The sequence below is a fragment of the Pagrus pagrus genome (assembly GCF_965226575.1).
Source record: "Pagrus pagrus genome assembly, chromosome: 10".
Classification (NCBI taxonomy): domain Eukaryota; kingdom Metazoa; phylum Chordata; class Actinopteri; order Spariformes; family Sparidae; genus Pagrus; species Pagrus pagrus.
In genome coordinates, this window is record NC_140194.1 from 13948211 (window position 1) to 13970416 (window position 22206).

Sequence of the window (22206 nt, forward strand, 5' to 3'; positions counted from 1 at the left end):
TAGATCCCTATTTTACACGTGGATTGTATTCACAAATGGTCAAAGCCCTCTGGTTATGTGGTTATCTGAGGAAGCCTAATGAACATTCAAATTAATAAAGAAACTCAGTGTAACTAGAAAGAGACCAAATTATATTTTATCCTCCGTTGCAAATAATTACCATAATCAAGAGTTAATTTCAACCTTAGAAAAGGGGAAAAAACACTTGAAAATTGTTACAATTTCCAAAGACGCTGCTTTGCAACAGTGGTTACTGATTGCATGTTTTAACACCTGTGTTCCACTTGGCCAGCACGCCTGTCAGTCCGAGGGCAACGCCCTGTATTTCCACGGTGGTGAGGGGGTTGGCCAGAGCTTTACGTCCACCAGAGACGTCGACCTGCATCGTGAGGAGGGAAGGAGCTACTGGGAGGAAGACTTTGAAAGTTCACCCGCAAAGTAAGTCAAAACACTTGTCTCATTTCTTCCCCATCTGCTTTACTGGATCATTTTATCTAAATGTAACCTAAATAAGTCAGTAAGTAATCCTTCTTTCTATTACACCTCTCAAAACCACAGTTAAAAAATGCCTCACAGGTGCACATGAGAACCATAAAATACAACAAAAATGTCCAAGTAAACAATTAAAACTAGCACTGGAGTAATACATCATTAAAATGTCAATCATTACAGGTTTACAGGTTTTTAAAAGCTTTTTAAAATGTGGCACTGACTCAGCTGACCTGATCCTGATACGCTTTCCACAACCACTAACATCTGTCTTTAGTGGAAAGGAGTACGATTGGCATTCATTCCCAGGTCAAAGGACTCTGCGGTAGTCATGTGTATCTAACGACTCCACGTCTGAGTGGCAGTGATGGAGACATGACAACCGGGTGGACACGCTAATCTTCGCCTCTTTCCCGGCGTGCAGATAGTTTTCCGACCATCTCATTTGAAGCAGAACTCGAACACTGTTCAGTCTGTGTTCAGATAGAAAGAGAGACTGAAGTTAGATAAATAATAAAGTCTTTGCTACTTTCTACTGTCGCCTGTTTTCTGGCATGTTCATGATGTGAAAGTTGACAAACCAGGGGAAAAAAAGACAAGAAACTTGTCTGCTGACAATGGGACGGTAGTCAACAACCTACTTTCCCATTTTTGCATTTGTGAGGGGGAGTTTGATGGTCAGACCTGAGGCAATAGTCTTTAAAACTTAGGGTTTTAAAAGATCAAAATATATTAAGGTTTTGTTTAAAAAACAAAATGACCCAAGAAACCATTACTTAATGAGGGTAGGATCGGTCCTGGGTGATAAATCTGACATCAGCACCAGGAAGGAGATGGTTAATAGAGGGGGAGGATTTTGGCATTTCTCTGTGTGTATACATGGACGTGCTTTGACACCTGTCACTTGTCATATGTCAAGTGATGCAACATGCAGCGTATTGCACAAGTTTAAGTCAGGCTTAGGGGCTGACACAGGTGAATGCCATGCCTCTCACTGCTACAGAGACAGCAGTCCATCTGTTCAGAGTGGGACACATACACATAAACACATGCACGCAGGCACACACCGGACAGCAGACAGCAAGGAAACACTGTCAGAGACACCGCAAGAGGTAGAGAGATAAAAGAGGAGAGATGATAGATAGTGTTACTGCCAGAGAGTAATTAACAGGCCTCATGCACCAGCTCTGTCAGGACATTTTTCCATTAATGAGAAGGACCTCAAACAGGAGTGTGTTTCTACGGCCGCCCCACACCCTCGCACCTTCCTGCAGCGTGCCAACATGCTGCACTGCATGCTAGCTCTCACCCATCAGGCATCATGGGCTGACACATGTGTGAGGTAGGAAGGGAGAGGTTTTTTTTTTCATGCTACAATCCAGGAAGTGTCATTTAACCCAATGCCGGCTGTGACAGAGACATACCAGCGTACAGACCGCATGGCAGAAAATAGAGAGGAACAGGGGGGAAAGGAAGGGGAGGATAGAGGAACACAGGAGAGGGCTGACACACTGAGTTAACTTCTGTCAGTGCTAATGAGGATCCTCTCTCCACTGTGCAGAAGTATGTGTCTGCACGTGTGTGTGTGTGTGTGTGTGTGTGTGTGCGTCTCCTGTATGTGTAAATCCTCTTCCAGGTGATTTATGCTGGCATTGTGTGTTTGCTAACTGGCGAGGTGTGAATTATGGCAACTGTTTACCGACTTCAGTAATGCTCCAGAGAGAGATGGTGTGTAAAAGAGGCAATCTATAAAGACAAGTGTTTGCATCCTATAATTTATCTGTCTGTGTCTGTGCTGTTATGTCAGTAAAGTCACATTAGGGGTTAATACCTGGGCGAAGTGTTTAAAGGTTTCCTTTTCTTGACTGTAAATCACTCTCAAGATTTAATTTGTTGTTACTTTTAAACCAGAACCAAGCCATAAACCATCTGGCTAACAGTTACAAAAGAAAGTTTTGTACGAGGAATACATCATGTGGCATGCTTGCTTGAATTGCTTGTTTTGTTTTCGCTTGGGTTATTCATGTTGTTGGAATATTGCCTCTCAAATTCCAAGTACCAGTCGAAGTTCACGTCCCTGTCTGTGTTTTTTTCCCACTCAGCTGGGACATAGAAGGAGCCGTCTACGGCACCCAGTGCGGAGAGATCGAGTCGGGCTCAGCTCTCGTGTTTGACAGGGAGGGCCGGAGGAGAGTGTGCACCCCCTACCTCGACACCACGTCTTATGGAAACCTTCGCTTCCACTTTACAATGGGTATGAAAATCCTCCGTCCATCATACTTGAACAGTACATTGTCACTACTTAACACGTCGTCACGGTGAGGTACGTTTGTGTTTAGGTGGTGGCGACTGCAATCCAGGAGAGTCCCATGAGAACGACGTGGTTGTGTTTGGAAGGTCCGAGGGCAGGAGGGAGCGCGTGGTGCTCGACACTCTTCCATACTCTTCTTACAGGGTGAGACATATCGACAAAAAATATCTACTCCATCACAACCTCATAATTGATTATATTTCATTTCTTATTATTACATCGCAGTTATGTTTAATTCCCTGTCCCACCACCAACATTTTTCAAACTTTCAGTGAAGTGGCAGCATGTTATCAGTATTACTGGTGTTTGACTTTAAAATCCTGTTCTTTGATCGCATGCTCTCATTCAGAGTTGTAGAATAAATTAAAACTTTGGAATAGCTTTGTGTGTAAAGTATGTTTGAACCTTTGAACCATCCCTCCATCATTCTGTATCTGAGAGAGACATGCTTATTCCCATTCCCAGACTTGATTTGATACAATTGTATGACGGCTGAAACTATAAGTTTGTCAATAGATAAATAGATAATCGGCAGGTATTTTCATAACCGATTGATCATTTTAGTAATTCTTCAAGCAGAAATGCAGAATGTTTACTTGTTCCCGCTCTCATCTGTGAGGATTTGCAGCTTTCCTTTGTCTTATGTGATAGTAAACTGAATATCTACGGAAAACAAATCAAGCAATTTGCGGTCATAATCTCGAGCTTCAGGGCAAACCGTGATTGTAAAGAATTGATGACTTTTCACTATTTTCTAATTAGTACAATCCCTCTGGTCTGATCTATTCATTTCTCCTATCTCAGACTCCTGCAGTGGTATCTCTGGCACTGCCCACTGAGCTACAAACACCAGTCACTCAGTTCTGCCTGGAGCAGCGCTCACATGGAGGTGCCAGCCGCCATGTTTGGGCCGTGGACTTCATGCAGCTGCTCCCCGTGCTGCCTGGCACCCACACGCATGTCGCTCAGTTCTCCATCAACCTCGGCTGCGGCTCCTACCAGCCAGCCAACAGGTGTGACACATTTTTAAACTAGGTTCGACAGTGCTTTTATGTTTTGTGGTCAAAATCATGAAATTGGGCTGCAACAACAGAAACCTTGTCACTTCAAGTTATTTTGGTCAGGTAATGGTAACTGCTGTACCAAGGAAACTTAAGTGCATAATGTCATAATGCTTCTAAACAGCAGCATCTAGAGAAAGCTTGAATGCACTTAGCCTCTAAGAATAAGAAATGTGAGTTCAAGGAGCTTGTTCAGATCATGTTACATTTCTTCCGGGCATTTAAATCCTCAAGGTTCAAACTGATGCTGTCATTTGAAGCTGCGAAGGTATTCGATTGCAAAGTGCAGTTTTAATTAAAAAAAAAAAAAAGGTAGAGGGGGTAGATGATCATCAGCATTTTCTCATTTTCACCTAATGTAAGCTCAAAGCGATTCAGTCATTTTACAACATCTTAGGTTGAAAATGAAAATGTTCTTTCTTTAGCGTGACTTTGGAGTTTTCCACCAACCACGGTCGCTCCTGGTCTCTGCTCCACACCGAGTGTCTGCCGGAGCTCTGTGCCGGACCCCATCTACCTCACAGCACCATCTACTCCTCTGACAACTACAGCGGGTATGAATGAGTCTACACTTCTGTACGTGTGCGACTGTCCTTGTGTGTATCTTATACATTGTACACTACATTTACATTGTATTTCGTGTCTCCAGGTGGACCAGAATCTCGATCCCTCTGCCCAACTCTGCTCTGACGGAGACGACACGGTTCCGCTGGAAACAGTCCGGCACTGGAGTGGGGAACATGTGGGCCATAGATAATGGTTAGTGTTATATATACAGGTCATATCTTACATTCAGTCTCATGAAAATGTTAGGTTTCAGGTTTCAACCGATAAAATACAGATAAATAAACAAAAAAAGATTCCTTCTGCAGTAAAAGAAAATTTAATTTCCTGCCTGTGTTTTGCCGTAGTGTATATTGGTCCTGCCTGCCTTCGATTCTGCTCTGGGAGAGGACATTGTTCTCGCACCGGCTGCAAGTAAGGATCAGCGTTTTATTAAACCAAATAAATCCAATGTCTCTCCTTCAAAATGAGTCTGCTCATTATCCACCTAATGCCTCACAGCACCAATCACCATTCAAAATTAATCCAATTGTATTATGGTTATGATTTATTAATGGATTTTCATTATCTTTGTCTTTTTCTCTCGTTCATATCCTTCACTCTTTTTATTGTCTCATGTCTTCCCCTCCCTGCGTTTCCCTCCTCTCCTCTCCTCTCCTCTCCTCTCCTCTCCATCTATCAGATGTGACCCAGGCTTCAGTGGTCCAGCCTGTGAGCTTGCCTCGCAGACCTTCCCGGCCTTCCTGTCAGAGGGTTTTTCCAGCCCACGCCTCTCCTCCTACCACAGCTTCTCCTCACTTCGTGGGGCCGAAGTCAGCTTTGGCTGCGGGGTGCTGGCCAGCGGCAAGGCCTTGGTATTCAACAGGGACAGCAGGAGACACTTGGTCACCGCTCCGCTCGACAGTTCCCAGGCCAGGTAATGAAACTGCTGATACAGAACGGGATCATGAATGTAAAAACAAAAAGAAACTTGTTTTTCAAACTTTAGGGATTTTTCTTGTACAAACGTTTACGTGCACATCAGCATGCACACAAGCAGATTAAGATTCTGCTGATTTTGCCAACAGCAGATTACTTTGTAAAACGGTGTCTTGTCTTCATCAGGCGTCTTTACTTCTGATTTATACTCCAAATGTTCCAGCCAGTCAGCTATCCACTCTCCTACTTCGTCAATCCCTCTTTCCCTCATTCTTTGTGCTCCTATGCTGGGAGATGGATTGTGATCATGGGGAGGACTGCAGATGAGGGGAGAGATGAAAGGGGGGGAATGAAAATGTGAGAGAGAAAGATAGAGAGGGAGCGATGAAGTTAGATATGGCATCTGTGTTAGATTGATTATGCCTGTTGCGCCTCTCTGTGTGCCACCTGATGGCCATATTTAATGCCAGTTTCCTGGCTGATTGAGTGAACAGCTGCCTGAAAGGGGAAACTGCAGCGCTATTGAAAACACAGCTCAGCCAAGGACGGAGAGAGCTGGGGAGGGAGGGGGACTGGCAGCCAGAGACAGATGACGGAAATTTGAATGAATATTACATTAGTACAGACGATAATAATGTCCGCCAAAATAAAGATGAACACATAAGAGGACAAAAACGAATGCTACATTAGAACCATGGAAAGTTAACCTGGGTACATGGATATGAACTCTGACTCTGTCTTACTCTCTTTCCCTCCACCTTCTCTCATCTAATTTTGTCCTCATTCATTTAATCATCTCATCCATCATCCTGCCACCTCCCTCCCACCTCTCTGCTCTGCATGACTGTCTGTTTATCTACCTCTTTACCCCCCTCTCTCTCACCACTCCCTCCTGAACACACTGTTGGCCACCTTACTTTTTGTTCTTCCCATTTATCAACCTGTCCTTTTTTTTTCTCTCTTTCTGTGTCATATCCTCTTTTTACACTTCGCTTCCCCCCTTCTCGCTTTCATTTTCCGTCATATTCCCGCTTTCATTCCTTACAGGTACCTTCAGTTTACTCTTCGTCTGGGCAGCCGTAGCACCCTGAGCTCATGCCCTGCCCCGGACCAGCCAGGTGAGGGTGTACTGCTGCATTACTCCTCAGACAACGGCATCACCTGGACGCTGCTGCAGCACTACGCTTACCAAGGCTTCCACGAGCCAAGGTATGTTCAGAGAGTGTGTGTGGATGCGATGTGTGTCCGCCTGCACACCCTTGTAGCGTTTAATTCCACAGAGACACTATAACTCCATTAACACACACATTTGCGCCCGCTAATGGCATGCTGGAGGTGTAAGCCACTGGGACCCATTGAGTCAGTTAGTGCCATCTATGTGTGTAATGAAGATAAAGTGGGCTGGGTTCCAGCTGCTCAGGCCGGGTCTCAGAGCTCTTCATCAGCACTAGAGAGGTCAGCGGGGGCCAGTGAGTCAGGGACAAGCTACACAGCAATCTGACCTGCAGGGGCAAGTGCAAGTTGTGTACAAAACAACATGATGGAGAGAAAAAGGCAAAGAGTTGGATATAACAAACATAAAAGCGACATAAGATGCTGTATTCATAATGCTTGGTTACATTAACCATCTGCATTATGTCAGAATCTATTGAAGACTGTCCAAGTGTACATTATTTACAAACAGCAGACTGTGATTATGTGGGCTTTAGGTCCAAGTCAGAGTGTGAGTCAGCTTGTGTGATTAATTCCAGACCATCTCATTATTCTTACATTTATGACTGTGGCACGTGCAATATTTATGTCGAGCAAACTTTCCAAAGATTAGTTCAATAATCTCTCCCTCTCCCTAACAAGGATTGTGTCAGTCGAACTCCCGTCCGGCGCTCGTAAGTTTGGCGTGCAGTTCCGCTGGTGGCAGCCGTACCACTCAGGCCGTGGTCACGACGTGTGGGCGCTGGATGAAATCAGCATGACATCTGTGCTGTTCAACACCATCAGTCTCGACTTCAGCAACGTGCTTGACGTCACCCAGAGTCTCGGTTTCTATCTCGGCCACGTTCAGCCCTACTGCCAGCATGACTGGACCCTCAGGTAGGAGGCTTGATGCTCTGATGCAAATGTTGGTCATTATACGGCAATGGCATTTGAATTTGCAACTCATGCACGTATTGAAAATGTCCAAGTGTGGTGCCTTCCAGTTTTATTTAAAACCCACAGTCCATGTAATGAGAGCTACACGTAGACTCCACCTTATTTCACAGGGATTGTCTTTGTTTCTACAAAGAATAAATGACATCAGACTAATTTGAAAGATGCTACAACCACATAAAGGCTTGACACAAAGTGGCTTAAAGATCATATCCCACAGCCATATGACATGTTATCTTTTCCTTCATCTTGTACTCTAGTTTCTCAGGGGAGCCCAGCCCTGGCTCCAGCATCCGTTACGTGGAAACTCAGTCAATGCAGATCGGAGCCTCCTACAGTCTGCAGTTCTCTTTGGTCATGGGCTGCGGCCGAGAGCCCTCCCCTCACATCGACACTCAGGTCCGCTTGGAGTTCTCCACCAATCACGGCCTCACCTGGCACCTGGTCAAAGAGGTGAGAAGCCTGAAACGTGTTCAACTTTCCTTCCCTGCCCGATCCCCTTTGTTTGCACAGCCCGACTCACGCCTTTGTTTACAACTAAAACTTGTAGAAGTCATCCTGGAGAGAGACGAGGAAACATATCATTTATTCATGATCATGAATATTGATTTACTCATTACAGCCTCCGTAATAATGTGTAAATAATGAGAGTCTTTAAATTTGGCACTTTGTTTCAGATGAGAAATTATCGTAATTACTTTTTTATCATCCTACTATTAGCAAATACATGGCAATACTTGAATCAGCAAGCAGATTATCTTCCCATGATTCAACAAAGATTTTCTGTGATCACAACTGGCTCATAAATATTCATAAGGAAGCAAAGTATCTGCCAAGATTTTTATTGCCTTTGGAATTGAATAGGGCGTAATGAGTCCTCCATCAGTGAATTTTCTCTAATTCTCCCATGTGCATGAAAATGCAGTCATCTGGCAAGTGCAGAATGTATCTCACTGAATGTCCTGTACTGTTAATCCTTGCCCGTCTTCCAGTGTTCAAGGTCAGAGATACTTTAATCCTACGTTAGCCCTTTATGAGCGTACACTGTGGGGCTGATGCAGTTTGGGCGTGTCTGCAGTATGTCATGCTACTAAAGAAAATCCACAATGATGAATGAAAAACAATGAATATGAATTTTGCATCTTCAACATTAAGCAAAACTAATGAGCGTCTAATGAATAGTGTATTGTAATTAATCCAATTGTGTCTTTCACCTAGGCCTGTCTGCCCGGCATGCCAAGCTGCTCTGAGTTTACAGCTCCCAGTGTCTACCACCCGTCAGAGTTCAAAGACTGGAGACGCATTACTCTGTCTCTGCCTCAGAAGACATGGTAAATAACACCAATCTGTACAATAGACGGAAAGAAAAGAGTCACATAGCACCCACTGGGATGATATGTTCTACAGTTTTGGTTTCATGATGTTTTTTGCAGTTAACAAGAATAAAGCACCTGAAAAACTGTCAGGTGTACAACATAAAGCTGAAAAAGAGGACTCTAGGAAGCATCCACACCTGTTAATGTCTGCATGCCAGCACATAAATAGACACAAGTCCCTCATACACATCCACACACATAACAGACATGTGCACAAACTATTTTGCATCCCACACTTAAAGAAAGTGGCGCATGCTTTATTCGCAAGCATTTCCAGTGCACAGAACAACACTTTTTCAGCAACAAATCACACAAAGATTTTGAAACAGTTGAACAAAGAAATTTCTTCCTGCAACCCTTTAATGCAAGATAGTCAAATAAACTCTCTTATTCCCCCCCATAACACACACACGCACAAATATCCACACAGATATCCTCTCAAATATTTATAGTTTCGGAGTCTTGGTTTGGTATGTTTTGGTTCAGATTGAAAAACAAGAGATAGCATTTCCCTCTATTTTGAATCAACATCGATACTAAAAAGAAAATGACTCTTTGGCTTTTTATATCTGGATAATCTGGTCGTCTAAAAAGAACACAAACGACGGTTCCAGCTCATTTACAAAACTGTGCACATTTGAAAAATAAAGACATTTTCAATAAACTGATTATTGTGAAATATTCTTAATCATAAACACTGTGAAGAGAAAGGTTTGGGAAATTGAATGATTCCAGCAGAAACGAGGCGCACACACGTTTCGTGTGGTTCACTAATCCTTGTCTGGAATCTATCTATAAGAATATGATATAATTAAAAACAAACTAAGATAGGATGACTTTATTATGGACACACAAAAGGCCCATAGCACACACATACCATTGATTCTATACAAAAATACAATAAAAACATTAAATAAAAAAAATAGTATATACTGTACAGTACATAGCAATACACAGAAGTCAGCAAACTGCACGCACATACACAGCAGACAGCCTGGATATAACATCAGCTCAGCAGACAGCCTGGATATAACATCAGCTCAGCAGACAGCCTGGATATATATAGGTATATAGGATTTGTATTAAAAACACGGCTCTCTTAAACATGTAATCCAAACAATATGGGACATTCCTCCAGCTCTGGAGAACTGAAACAAGGCCCATACAGAACCAGCCTTCCTGTACTGACCAGTTCTTGAGGAATACATGTGCTGTTAACAGACTCAGCTCACACATATATCAACTGGAATAATCACATAAACCTTCCTCACTGCCCACCTCCACCTCCATTTCATTCTACGAGCCAGCTCCTAAATAACGGCGGTCTAATCTCCTGCAGGGTGTGATGAGAGGTCACAGGGTCACGGCAGTAAATGATAATAAAACAGTCGCGGCTAGCTCTGCATGATCAGGAGGTGGTCTGAGTTGATATGGGTCACCGAAGCAGCGGACCAAGAAACCTCCCTGCTTTATAATCCCCAATATACCTGACTATCTACGCTTTTACAGCCATTTGTCATTGCTGTGCGCACAGACATGTTCCCACACTGCACACACATTCACAGCACAGCCTGCCTTTAGCGAAGGCGTTGTGATGTTGATATTGCCCTCTCTCTGACATTCATTTCACACAGCAGCAGAATCCACACACACATGAAAATAGACATGCACACATGTGATAAGGTTAATCTTTACCTGCCAGAACACTAAACCCACAAATCTCTATCACTGGTAGATTAGTGAGTTTAACATGACGACGTGGTGAACATGCAGCAATAACTGGTCATGTAATGTGTTTTTACCTTTACATTCAGTTACCATATTGCAGTTTTTAGTCAATTTATGTACAGTTTGTTGAGCCTCTATAGTCTGAATCTACATGTAGTTCAACTTTCTGGGTGTGTGTGTACCTTCTGTGTTCAGGTCCAGTGCCACACGGTTCCGCTGGATACAGAACTACTATGGCGAGCAGGATGAGTGGGCCCTGGATGACATCTACATCGGACAGCAGTGTCCAAACATGTGCCACGGACATGGCTGGTGTGACCACGGACACTGCAGGTCAGCTCGCACACACACAGAAACACACATTAAACCTCTCAAGGTTGTTCTTTAATACTTTTTAACTCAACATGGAGGCCCCTAGATATTTTTTGGAAGGATTCATAACATGCAGCCAGAGCAAAATCAAGTTGTTCAGCCGCTGTCTTCTCTCGCAGGTGTGATGATGGTTTCACTGGAACCGACTGCCAGCCTTCCTCCCCGCTCTCCTCCAGTGTGCTCTCTGACTTTGAGTCCCAGGATGCACTGCTGGCCACATGGCAGGAGGTGATTGGTGGAGAGGTGGTCACCCCTGACATGGGCTGTGGGGTGGTCTCTTCTGGATCATCCTTGTACTTCAGCAAGGTAAAACAACTATGAAATTGCCTCAAGAATGTAATGTTTATTGGTTTTTGCATCAGTTATCAGGATAAGGTAAAGTAAGATTAAGTAAAGTTTTGATGGAAATAAATGCTTAATGTTTGGGTGAAGATCCAGGTGCAGATACAGGAACTTTGAAAACAATTTTCTCAACAACATTTTTCATCATTTTCCCATTTTTACGTAAAGTACGGCACTTTCTTCTTCTAAGACAGAAATGGAAAGCCACATGGATGATGAAAATCATCATTATCCATGTTTGTTTTGGTGTAAATCCAGATCCAAATCTGGAATGTAAAAATATTTTGAGTTATTAAAATAACTAATTTAAAAGGATTGTTCTAACTTGGCAGAGTTACAGTATGCAATCTCTGATTACTTTCTAGTTTTTACTGCCAAAGCTGCTGACCTTTGACCTCTGAATTACTTCTGAAAATGGACTTCTTTTTTAAAATCATGCCATGGCTCTGTAGAATACTTAATTCTGATTGGATGGAGGGTGTGTACAATTTTCAGTCAGCTGCACACCTCTGACGTATTGGAACAACCTGATTGCTTTTCTAAATTAGTACTTATAGATGGAAATCTAATTGTTGCAGCTGTTCCCAGGAAAAAGCTTCTCTTTTTATTGGCAAAACAACCAATATTCAGAACTTGATTACTGGAAAGTGGTTAAGATACAGTGTAACTGAGACATCTTTCTTTATCCGTGCATTCAAAAAATAACCTTTGCAGTTTGTTGTGCAGGTCTTAGTTGACTTCCCCTTCCTTAATAAGTAAAAATATACTCTATGTGTGTGTTGTTGCTAGGCTGGGCTGAGACAGCTGGTGAGCTGGGACCTGGACACTGAATGGGCGGAGTTTGTGCAGTTCTACCTGCGGGTGGGCGGAGACTGGGCGGAGTGTAACCAGGCAGACAGCAGGGAGGAGGGGGTGCTGCTGCAGTACAGCAACGATGGTGGCATCAGCTGGGGCCTCATCGCTGAGATGTACTTCACCGACTTCACCAAGCCTCGGTGAGAAAGTTAATATGTCTAAGTTTTACCAGTGAATAAGTCTGATTTGGGAAAACGGTTTCAGGTGTGGTTGTGTTGATTGTTTATTTAGGAAGAGAAATGCCAATAACCCGCCTCTTCTTCCATTCTCAGCTTTGTCCACTATGAGCTTCCCTTGGCCTCTAAAACACCCTCCACACGGTTTCGCTGGTGGCAACCTCTTCATTCTGGGGAGGGCTACGACCAGTGGGCAATTGACGATGTCATAATTCTGTCCGAGAGGGAAAAGCACATCATCCCTATGGCCAATCCAACTCTACCACAGGTGAGGAATCAGCCTGAGAAAACCTTTTGTGCTCTGACCTCGTACTGCAGCTTCCTCTTCATCTTGAGATACTGCTTCTTTTGTTGTAATGGAAAGTGTCAGCCACACTGAGATAAAACAGCCATAAAATCTTGAATCTTTCCGGGAGTGTATCCATTTATCTTGCGAGAAATATGTACTGCTGCAGACACCGGTACCTGTTAACACAAAACACTACAATAAACTCTAAGCTCTCTTCTGTCTCCACAGAACTTTTACGAGAAGCCAGCGTTTGACTACCCTCTGAACCAGATGAGTGTGTGGCTGATGCTAGGAAATGAAGGCATGGAGAGGGAAAGCAACAACAGCTTCTGTGCTCCGACGCCCTCTGCCATGGTGTTTGGGCGCTCTGATGGGGATAGAGTGGCCGTCACGAGGGACCTGGCCCTGCGCAATGGCTACACACTTCAGTTTAAGGTACCCACATTGAATGGGTAAAAACTGAAAAATAACAGAAGACACGGACACACAATATTGCTTGAACCGTTCTTTAATCAACCATTTACTATTTCCTCCACCAGTTGAACATAGGCTGTGAGTCAGAGTTCAGCGCGTCAGCCCCAGTCCTGCTGCAGTACTCCCATGATGCAGGTCGTACCTGGGCCCTGGTGAGAGAGGGCTGTTACCCAGGAACCCCTGGGGCAGGTATCTGCGAGGGAAGTGGTCGTGAGCTTAGAGAGCCCACTGTCTACAACACTGGAGACTATGAACAGTGGACCAGGGTCACTGTGGTAACACCACGCAATGTTGCAGCCAGGTAGGTGTGCTAACGGGCATGCAGTTGGATCTGCGAGACACAGTTGACTAGCGTAGTTTAAATGTCTACTTGACTCCCTCTCCCCTCATTTTCCCAGTAAAACCAGGTTCCGTTGGTTCCAGGAAAGCAGTATTTACAGAGATGCTCCACCTTTCGCCCTGGATGGGGTCTACATCTCCGAGCCCTGTCCAAACCACTGTGGCGGACATGGAGATTGCATCTCTGGAGTCTGCTTCTGTGATATGGGATACACAGGTAAGAACCTGAACTGAAATAAAAGAAGGTAAAGATCATATTGGTCTTGTATATTTAGGTTTTAAACTGTATAATTCCTTGTTTTTTTTCTCATAGTGGAGCAGGATAGTTGTGTCCCAGCTGTAGCCAGTCCACCTGAGCTGACTGAGGGCTTTGAGGGGAAGCTGAGCCCTCTCTGGCAGAGCCTAAGTGGGGGACAAATCGGAGGCGGTTGTGGCATCATTGGTGAGGGCAAAGCTCTTTACTTCAGCAGCCCTGGGAGGAGAGAAGCACGCACAGTGCCCCTAGACACCACCAACACACGGTGAGTTTAATTCACACCTGTAAATCTCTTGTGTGTTTGTTTTTACTGTGAACTGAAATGTAAATATTGCTGTTCACATACAGGTTGGTCCAATTCTACATCCGAATTGGCAGCAAGAGTTTGGGGCCCACTTGTACCAGGCCTCGCTCCCGCAACGAAGGTAATCATCACATCCTGTATTGAGGCCCTCTGCTGCATTCATGTGGCTGTTCCTTAACAGTGCAGCTCCACCTCTGATCTGATCACCACTGGCTAGTCTCCCACTTATCTTATCTACTATCAACCTTTTCAATCCAGCCGAGGCCGCTTGGGTACAGATCTGGTCCAGTATTTTTCCTAATGCAGGATCGATTTCTGTTGTCAGTTGTTGTTTTGTTCTGTTCGTTGGTCAGCAGATTGTAGATCTCTAGCCTGCAGCAGTGCTGAAGGCTCAGTCCGACTGTTTCCGCAGCATCTGATAAAACACTGCCAGCCTCCTAAACAGCATGTCTGTAATAATCGGGGCCTCTGGACTGTTTCTACATTATATTGCATTTTGTTCTATTGTTTATGTTTATTTACTTTTAAATTATTTGCCATCTAAAAGTGATATCCACTCTGTTGTTTTTCCTGTGATTCTAGGTGTCATTGTGCAGTTTTCTACCAACAATGGTGTCCAGTGGCAGTTCCTCAGAGAGCTGGACTTTAGCTCTTTCCTGGAGCCCCAAGTGGTGACCATCGAGCTGCCGCCTGCAGCCAAAACTCCCTACACTGTATTCCGGTGGTGGCAACCGCAGCAAGGTTAGTGCACGATTAGGGTGCACAACACTACAGAAAAGTACATAAAAATAAAAAAGCTACTGCGTTAAAATATCTTTTATTTATCACAGCTTTCATTTTAGCTTCCTTCTCTTCATCCTTGTAGGGAAACACTCTGCCCAGTGGGCTTTGGATGATGTCTTGATCGGTATGAACGACAGCTCCAGAACAGGTTTCCATGACAAGTTTGACGGCACGACCCCTCTGAGGCACAACTGGTACCGCATCCAGGGTGGGGAGGTGACTGTGGACTGTCTGTCTCTGGACACAGCACTTACGTTCAACTCTGAGGCCATCGACAGTGAGTCACACAAACACATTAATCTTCATGAGCACATATATTTAGAGAAGAGGGCTTATGACTACAGGCTTGTCAGCTGTAATTGTGCACACGAAAAGGGAAGGAGTAACTCACTGTTCCCTCAACAATCACTGTCAAGTGGCTCCCGAGTAAGACACTTGACACAGGAACTGCTTCAGTTAAGCCGACGTGTTTGGAGTGAGCAGCCCGGTGTGAATGTGTCGAAGTGAATGAATGTGAAGCGGGATGTTACGGCAAAACAGCTGGAACACTTTGCTAACTTTGCATCTTAAAAAAAAGGTAAAAGACAAAACAATACGTGCATTTGAACCTCCACTGACACAAATATTCATATACACACATCCACAACAAACCACATACATGGCAGTATGGTGACATCACAGTATTACCCACACAACGGGCTGAAATTGAATCAGCCATTTACTGTGGCGCCGCGGGTCCTGAATTATTAATGTGAGCAAACCTGAATGAACATCCTGCTTGTTATTTATGCTTGCATCAAGCTGTGAGCGGATTTACTTTGTGCAAATATCACATTACAACTGGGCCCATTCATTAAGCATGCACAGCAAGAGCAATTTGGCAACACATCTATAAACATAAAGCTTCACTGTGTGGACACATAAAGCACTGATTTCCAGACTCCACGGCTGTTCTCATGTGAAACATGCACACATCTGAGACATAACTTAGCAGTACCTATTATTTTCAAGGCTATTGTCGCATTTGCATCTGGACTTGTATTGACTTTGTGTTTTGGGTGGACACTTTTCATTTCATATGGCATTGACGGGGAAAGTTGGAGGGTGAAGGGCTTTGCCTGGGCAGACACACTGCACTTGGCTGGTCCCTGCTTGACCTCATGTTTGTTAGGAAACTGTTTTGTAACATCAAATGTTGCTGTTTATCTTAAAGGGTAACTACACCCTCAAATTCATATTTTCAAAAGGAGGGGGTCTTTCAGGGTCAACATAAGTAAGTGATAGTCCTCGGAGTCCAAGTCCAAGCAGACACATATAAGCTAATTCTTTCTTTCATTTTAAAAACAGTATGTCAACCTGTTCCCTGTGGTATAAAGTTGTGATTCCCAACAGCTGGATCATGTTGATTTGTAAACATTTGTATGAAGAAAGTAATGTTAAATCACTGTGACCAGGCTAAATAAAAGAATCAGGGTAAAGTAAATACCAAAAATTGTGACGCCGCTTTTGCACTGTGTCTACAGAGAAGCCAAGATATGCAGAGAGCTGGGACTTTGAGGTTTCAGGCTCATCATTCCTGCAGTTTGAGCTGAGTATGGGCTGTAGTAAGTCCACTTCCTTCTCCCATGGTGTGCGACTGGAGTACTCCACAGACTGCGGCCATCACTGGGCTCTCATCACCCCAGAGTGCGTACCTCCCGCCATCGGCTGCGCTGGTTATACTCAGAGCTCCGTCTATACCTCGACCCAGTACAAACACTGGAGGAGGATCACTGTCTACCTGCCAAGTGCTGCTAAGTACGTGTTTTCCAACTTTTATCCCCAAAATTAGTCGACAGTATTTTTTCTGAAAGTACATGAACTCCTGAGACTACTTTTCTTTATAACTTGCTTTTGAATCCCTCAGTTCCCCCAGAACTCGGTTCCGTTGGATCCAGACTCACTTTACCCCAGGGGCAGAAGGATGGGCTCTAGATAACGTGTTACTTGCCCCTGGATGCCCCTGGATGTGCTCTGGTCATGGTCTGTGTGACAACGGACGCTGTGTGTAAGTAAAACTGGCTGATTCATTTAATATTTAGACATTTTTACACTTGTTTTCTGCCCACATGAACACGTTACTTACCTTTGCTTTTCACAGGTGTGACAAGGGTTATGGAGGGGCACACTGTGTACCTTTGGCCCCCCTTCCATCTGTACTCAGAGAGGACTTTAATGAGAACCTGCAGCAGGAGACGTGGCCTGAGGTGTACGGCGCCGAGAGGGGAACTCTAAGCGGCGAGCCTCTTAAATCTGGCGCTGCCCTTATCTTCAAAGGGGTAGGGGGTCCCAAACACCAAAGCAGTGAAACTCCAGAGCAATAATAATATAGTTAAATCACAAAGACACAGTTGATATCTTTAAATCATTTACCAACAAGACCATCCTTGTCTGTTTGTTTGCAGGATGGTATGCGAATGATAGTATCACGGGATCTGGACTGCACCAACACTCTCTACATCCAGTTCTCCTTCAAATTCATCACTAAAGGTCGAACATAACTCAGTGATCCTCTCGTTGTAGCTGTATTTTGATTCAACTTTAGTCAGGATGTAGTGATAATACTCTATCTTATGGGTTTTCCCAGGTGTTCCAGAGCGCTCTCATTCAGTGCTGCTGCAGTACTCTGTGAACGGAGGAATCAGCTGGCTGATGCTGGATGAGTTTTACTTCCCAGCTTCCACTGACACTCTGTTCCTCCACCTGCCGCTGCCAGCCAGCGCTCAGACCAACGCCACCCGCTTCAGACTCTGGCAGCCGTACAACGGTGGTGCGTGGACACATTGTGTGGTTGCACACTAAAATAAAACTAAATCTTTTTTCTTCACATTCACTTTCTTCGTGCCTCCTGAACCTGTAAAATATCCATGTGTAATAATCTCCACAGGTAAGAAGGAGGAGGTGTGGGTAATAGATGATCTCATCATTGATGGCAGCTCCTTACACAACCCACCAGTGGTAGTAGACAGCTTTGAGGAGGGCCCTAATGAGTCCAACTGGCTGTTCTTCCCTGGTGGAAACACTGGCCTCTACTGCCCCTATCAGAAGACCGGACTGTAAGAGAAAAATGAGTTTTGAATGTTGACAATTACGACATCTTCACAGTGTCCTTGTTTTGATGAAACTTACAAAAAGATGTTTTACCCTTGACTAATCTTTGTTATTGCATGTGGGATTGGTGCAGGGAGGAGGATGAGTCAGCCATGGTGTTTGTCTCCAGCGAGCTTGGTGAGCACTCCATTACCACCAGGGACATTGACGTAAATGAGAACACTATCATCCAGTTCGAGGTACAAAAACACCGCCTTGATGACTTCTTTTCCACAGCAACAATCATAATACTTACTCATTCATGACTTAAATCTTTCATCATCTTCGCTGATGTTGTGTTCGTTTATGTATCTTCAGATTAATGTTGGCTGCACAGCTGAGAGCTCCTCTGCCAACCCAGTGCGTCTCGAGTTCTCACGGGACTTCGGTGCCACGTGGCACCTGTTGGTGCCCCTGTGTGCCGGTGCACCCCAGCCCTCCTCACTGTGCTCCACAGAGCTGCACCCTGCCAGCATCTTTTTCCCTGGTACAACTCAAGGCTGGAGGAGGGAAGTCATTCATTTTGGCAAGCTTCGCCTCTGTGGGTAAGGACTGGATACATCATGTACAGCAGAGGCAGAAAATAGCACCAGGGCAACCATTTTGGGAAACTATTTATGTGTGTCTCTATTTCTCTCTAATCCTTGAATTGTGGCCTCTCCACAGTTCGGTGAGGTTCCGTTGGTATCAGGGTTTCTTTTCAACTGGTTCTGCTCCTCCAACATGGGCGTTGGACAACATCTACATTGGCCCACAGTGTCAGGACATGTGTAATGGTCATGGGGCTTGTGTGGGTGGAACGCACTGTGTGTGTGACCCCGGCTACTCTGGATCTGACTGCTCTGTGCCCGACACCCCCAACCCTGACTTCCTCAAGGAGGACTTTGAAGGTACACCAACATACAAATACACACAGTACTCCCTCAGGAAATCAGATATTACTCCTGTTCCTGTGGTCACCGCAAATTTACAATAACTTGGATTCAGCTTATTTTTACTGAAATTAAATGTGATGCAGGCTTGCAGGTTCAGGCTATGATGGATTAATACATGTGTGCTTACTATATTTGTGTTTGTGTACGTTTGTGTCTCCAGGAGGATCTGTGGATGCAGAACGGTTCAGACTACTGAGCGGCGGCAAACCATCCAGGAAGTGTGGTATCATGTCAAGCGGGAACCACCTGTTTTTCAGTGAGGATGGCTTGCGCATGTTGGTCACCAACGACATGGACCTGTCCAACGCCAGGTAAAGCTGCAGCCACACAAACATAACAAGAAAAGCACATACGAACACACATCAGAATGTTTTTGTCATTAATATTCAGTAACAGTCTCATGAATCAATGGCTGTACTCTGCAGGTTTGTTCAGTTCTTCCTCCGTCTCGGCTGTGGTAAGGCAGCTCCAGACCCTCGCTCCCAGCCAGTTCTGCTGCAGTTCTCTGTGGACGGAGGTCTCACTTGGGGCCTCCTCCAGGAATTTCTCTTCAGCAACAGCAGTAATCAGGCTCGCCTTGTGGCCCTGGAGATCCCGCTGCGTGCCCGCACGCAATCCACTCGCCTCCGCTGGTGGCAGCCCTCTGAGAACGGACACTTTTACAGCCCATGGGTCATTGACCAGGTACAGTAAGTGAGGATCCATCCAACCATCCATCTATCCAAGTCTTTTAATATTTTTTTTATTCAAACATCCAAACATCATGGCTATTATCCATCCAAACTATTTTTTTTCATCCCTCTGATATATCTCAAGTAAATTTAGTTACACTTTCCTTCACATTAACGATGCATGTATCTTTCCCTAGGTGGTAGTAGGTGGCAGTGCCAGTGGCTGGGGACCTTTGGAAGATGATTTCTCCTCAATCGACGGGCGCTCATGGCTCCTCCACCCTGGAGGAACCCGAATGCCTGTTTGTGGCTCTGATGGGCCTGCTTTCGCATTCATAGAGAAATCCAACACTCGCTACGCTGTCACCACTGACATCAGTTTGGGTCCAGACGCCTTCATCCAGTTTGACTTTTCGGCATCCTGCTCTGTCACAAACTCCTGCTACTGTAAGCATTGCAAACATACTCACTTACTATTACATATGACAATGAAAGTCTCACATTTGAGAAGCTGGAGCCATATTTAAATTATTAATACATTATTAGAATATTTGCCTTATTGTTGACTGATCAATTTATCATTGCAGCTATGTCTGCATTGAAAAGTAATGTGATACACCAGTAATGCATTGATTAATGAGCATTGATTTGCATCACATTACATTATGTTCATTTAACTGATGCCTTCATCAAAAGTGACATTACAATTGCATTCAAACATGAAGATACAACCCCAAAAAAGAAAATTGCCAGTAGATAAAATTAAAACTAACAAACTCATCCTGACAGTTGTGTTTCTCTTCTTTCTCTGCAGCCGTAGAGTTGGAGTACTCTCTGGATCTGGGTCTGAGCTGGCAGCCCGTGGTCAGAGACTGTCTGCCTACAAGCCCCGACTGCTCCTCGTACACCCTGCAGAGGCTGCTGGTTTCTGACACTTACAACAAGTGGGGCCGTGTCACCCTGCCTATCCCGTCATATGCCAGGTCAGCACTGCCTTCAGCTCCGCTCAGGCACATGGACTAACTTGTGTAGCGTATAACATATCCTGACACTGAAGTATGCCCCTTTGCAAAAACAGTTACAGTCTGACGCAAATCATACAGTGCCATGCCAGGATTTAAAGTTTAATTCCTTGCCATGTCATTTATTTTAACTTTACTGTGTCTGTGACTTTGATTTATGTCCTTAGGTCTCCAGCCACAAGGTTCCGTTGGTTCCAGCAGGCACCGTTTGACAAACAGCAGACTTGGGCTCTGGATAATCTCTACATTGGAGATGGCTGCCCAGATATGTGCTCTGGACATGGACGCTGCCAACAGAGCTCCTGTGTGTAAGTAATGGCAGCCTCATGCAAGCATACACCAAAGATTGTACTGTTTTCGTCTGGAATGTCAGCAGCGAGTAATGAGCAATAAGGTGTGAAAGTGAAGTGAAGACTTTAGACTCTGATTACTTGTATCCGACTACACTCAGGTGTGACCCAGAGTGGGGTGGAGAGTACTGTGACGAGCCTGTGGTACCTCTGCCCTCCCAGCTGAAGGACAGCTTCAGCCGAGCTCCGTCGCTCAGCCACTGGCACATACTCACCGGTGGGAAGCTCAGCACTGTGTGTGGAGCTGTGGCCTCTGGAGCTGCTCTGCACTTCAGTGGGGTAAATATACATCTACCCTCAATGTTTGAGTCTTTTTTCGTACTTCTTTCCGTTTCTTATAACATTTTCTATCATGAAATTCTATCCAACCAGTGGTTTGCCGGAGGAAAAATGCAATTTGTAGCCTTCATATTTTGAAATAAGTTTTCACATGTCATCTGGGGCGTGCAGTATATTCACAGATGTGTACAGATTGAAATCTCCAATCCAGTTCCCCCCTCTTCTCGGAAGCAGTTTCCTGGCATTTTCTGCTCCTGTTACATTTTTATTAAGTGTTGACGCACTGTTTTGAGCGTAGATTTGGTTACGTAAACGGAGGCATTTATATTACAAGGTTAGTTGAAGGACTGACGGAAAATTCTAAATCCACCCATAATTCCTGATTTTACAGCTTCTGGCTTTGACGAGTGGTTTACTTTTGGGGACTGTTGAGGTTCTCCAGTCATTTTATTCTCCACTGAATCCTGATATCTTTTTGTAAACAGGAGGTATGCGTTCACCCACCTTCCACTCATTCAAGCTGGGGACTGAAAGGACAAACATCTGATAAATATGCTGATTCAATAGGGCAAACAGAAGATACAGAGAGAGTTAGAAAAGAGAGACATTTAACATTATCGGAAAGATGCTCCATCACATATTAATCTGTTGAATAAACGACCACAAAGTAAGTAGCTGTCAGCTTTTATGTAGTTTTCCCGAGGCACTTACCGCAGTCTTGTAAATGGATACCTATTGACAGGCTGATCTTGGACAGACACACTGCCAGAGAAACCTCTTAAGAGCGGCCGTTAATGTCTCGCATTAAGCTGTATGAAGATAAATTACTACTCTGGTTCACCCAATACATTTATTCCTAAGTCAGTTTTATTATTCTGTTTATGTTCGGGTAATGTCCCCTGCAGTAAAGACAACATGACAGATCATGTTTGAGACCTTTGCATATGTTTTTAGGAGGATAATAGAGAGACAGACAGGCATCCATCCATCACAGGCCCTGACTGACTTAGACTGTATTTCTCTGTGTCTTTGCTC

At 44.4% G+C, this 22206-nt stretch overlaps 1 protein-coding gene across 4 annotated transcripts in view; it reads left to right on the forward strand.

Moving 5' to 3' along the window:
• reln (reelin) overlaps positions 1-22206 on the forward strand; it is a 93213-nt gene that overhangs the window by 61019 nt on the left and 9988 nt on the right. For all 4 annotated transcript variants that reach the window (XM_084364315.1, XM_084364316.1, XM_084364313.1 and 1 more), the window contains exons 11-48: positions 293-438; positions 2592-2743; positions 2829-2944; positions 3605-3813; positions 4287-4415; positions 4511-4620; positions 4773-4839; positions 5108-5341; positions 6391-6552; positions 7198-7434; positions 7752-7944; positions 8710-8822; positions 10791-10928; positions 11087-11273; positions 12099-12304; positions 12437-12608; positions 12858-13064; positions 13169-13404; positions 13502-13659; positions 13756-13963; positions 14047-14123; positions 14585-14743; positions 14868-15062; positions 16309-16582; positions 16692-16832; positions 16926-17103; positions 17230-17314; positions 17412-17594; positions 17712-17880; positions 18009-18114; positions 18233-18459; positions 18581-18804; positions 19010-19160; positions 19275-19533; positions 19718-19967; positions 20335-20503; positions 20710-20850; positions 20994-21171. In XM_084364315.1, the coding sequence (XP_084220441.1) occupies positions 293-438; positions 2592-2743; positions 2829-2944; positions 3605-3813; positions 4287-4415; positions 4511-4620; positions 4773-4839; positions 5108-5341; positions 6391-6552; positions 7198-7434; positions 7752-7944; positions 8710-8822; positions 10791-10928; positions 11087-11273; positions 12099-12304; positions 12437-12608; positions 12858-13064; positions 13169-13404; positions 13502-13659; positions 13756-13963; positions 14047-14123; positions 14585-14743; positions 14868-15062; positions 16309-16582; positions 16692-16832; positions 16926-17103; positions 17230-17314; positions 17412-17594; positions 17712-17880; positions 18009-18114; positions 18233-18459; positions 18581-18804; positions 19010-19160; positions 19275-19533; positions 19718-19967; positions 20335-20503; positions 20710-20850; positions 20994-21171 (6546 nt within the window). The remainder of the gene's footprint in view (positions 1-292; positions 439-2591; positions 2744-2828; positions 2945-3604; positions 3814-4286; positions 4416-4510; positions 4621-4772; positions 4840-5107; positions 5342-6390; positions 6553-7197; positions 7435-7751; positions 7945-8709; positions 8823-10790; positions 10929-11086; positions 11274-12098; positions 12305-12436; positions 12609-12857; positions 13065-13168; positions 13405-13501; positions 13660-13755; positions 13964-14046; positions 14124-14584; positions 14744-14867; positions 15063-16308; positions 16583-16691; positions 16833-16925; positions 17104-17229; positions 17315-17411; positions 17595-17711; positions 17881-18008; positions 18115-18232; positions 18460-18580; positions 18805-19009; positions 19161-19274; positions 19534-19717; positions 19968-20334; positions 20504-20709; positions 20851-20993; positions 21172-22206) is intronic.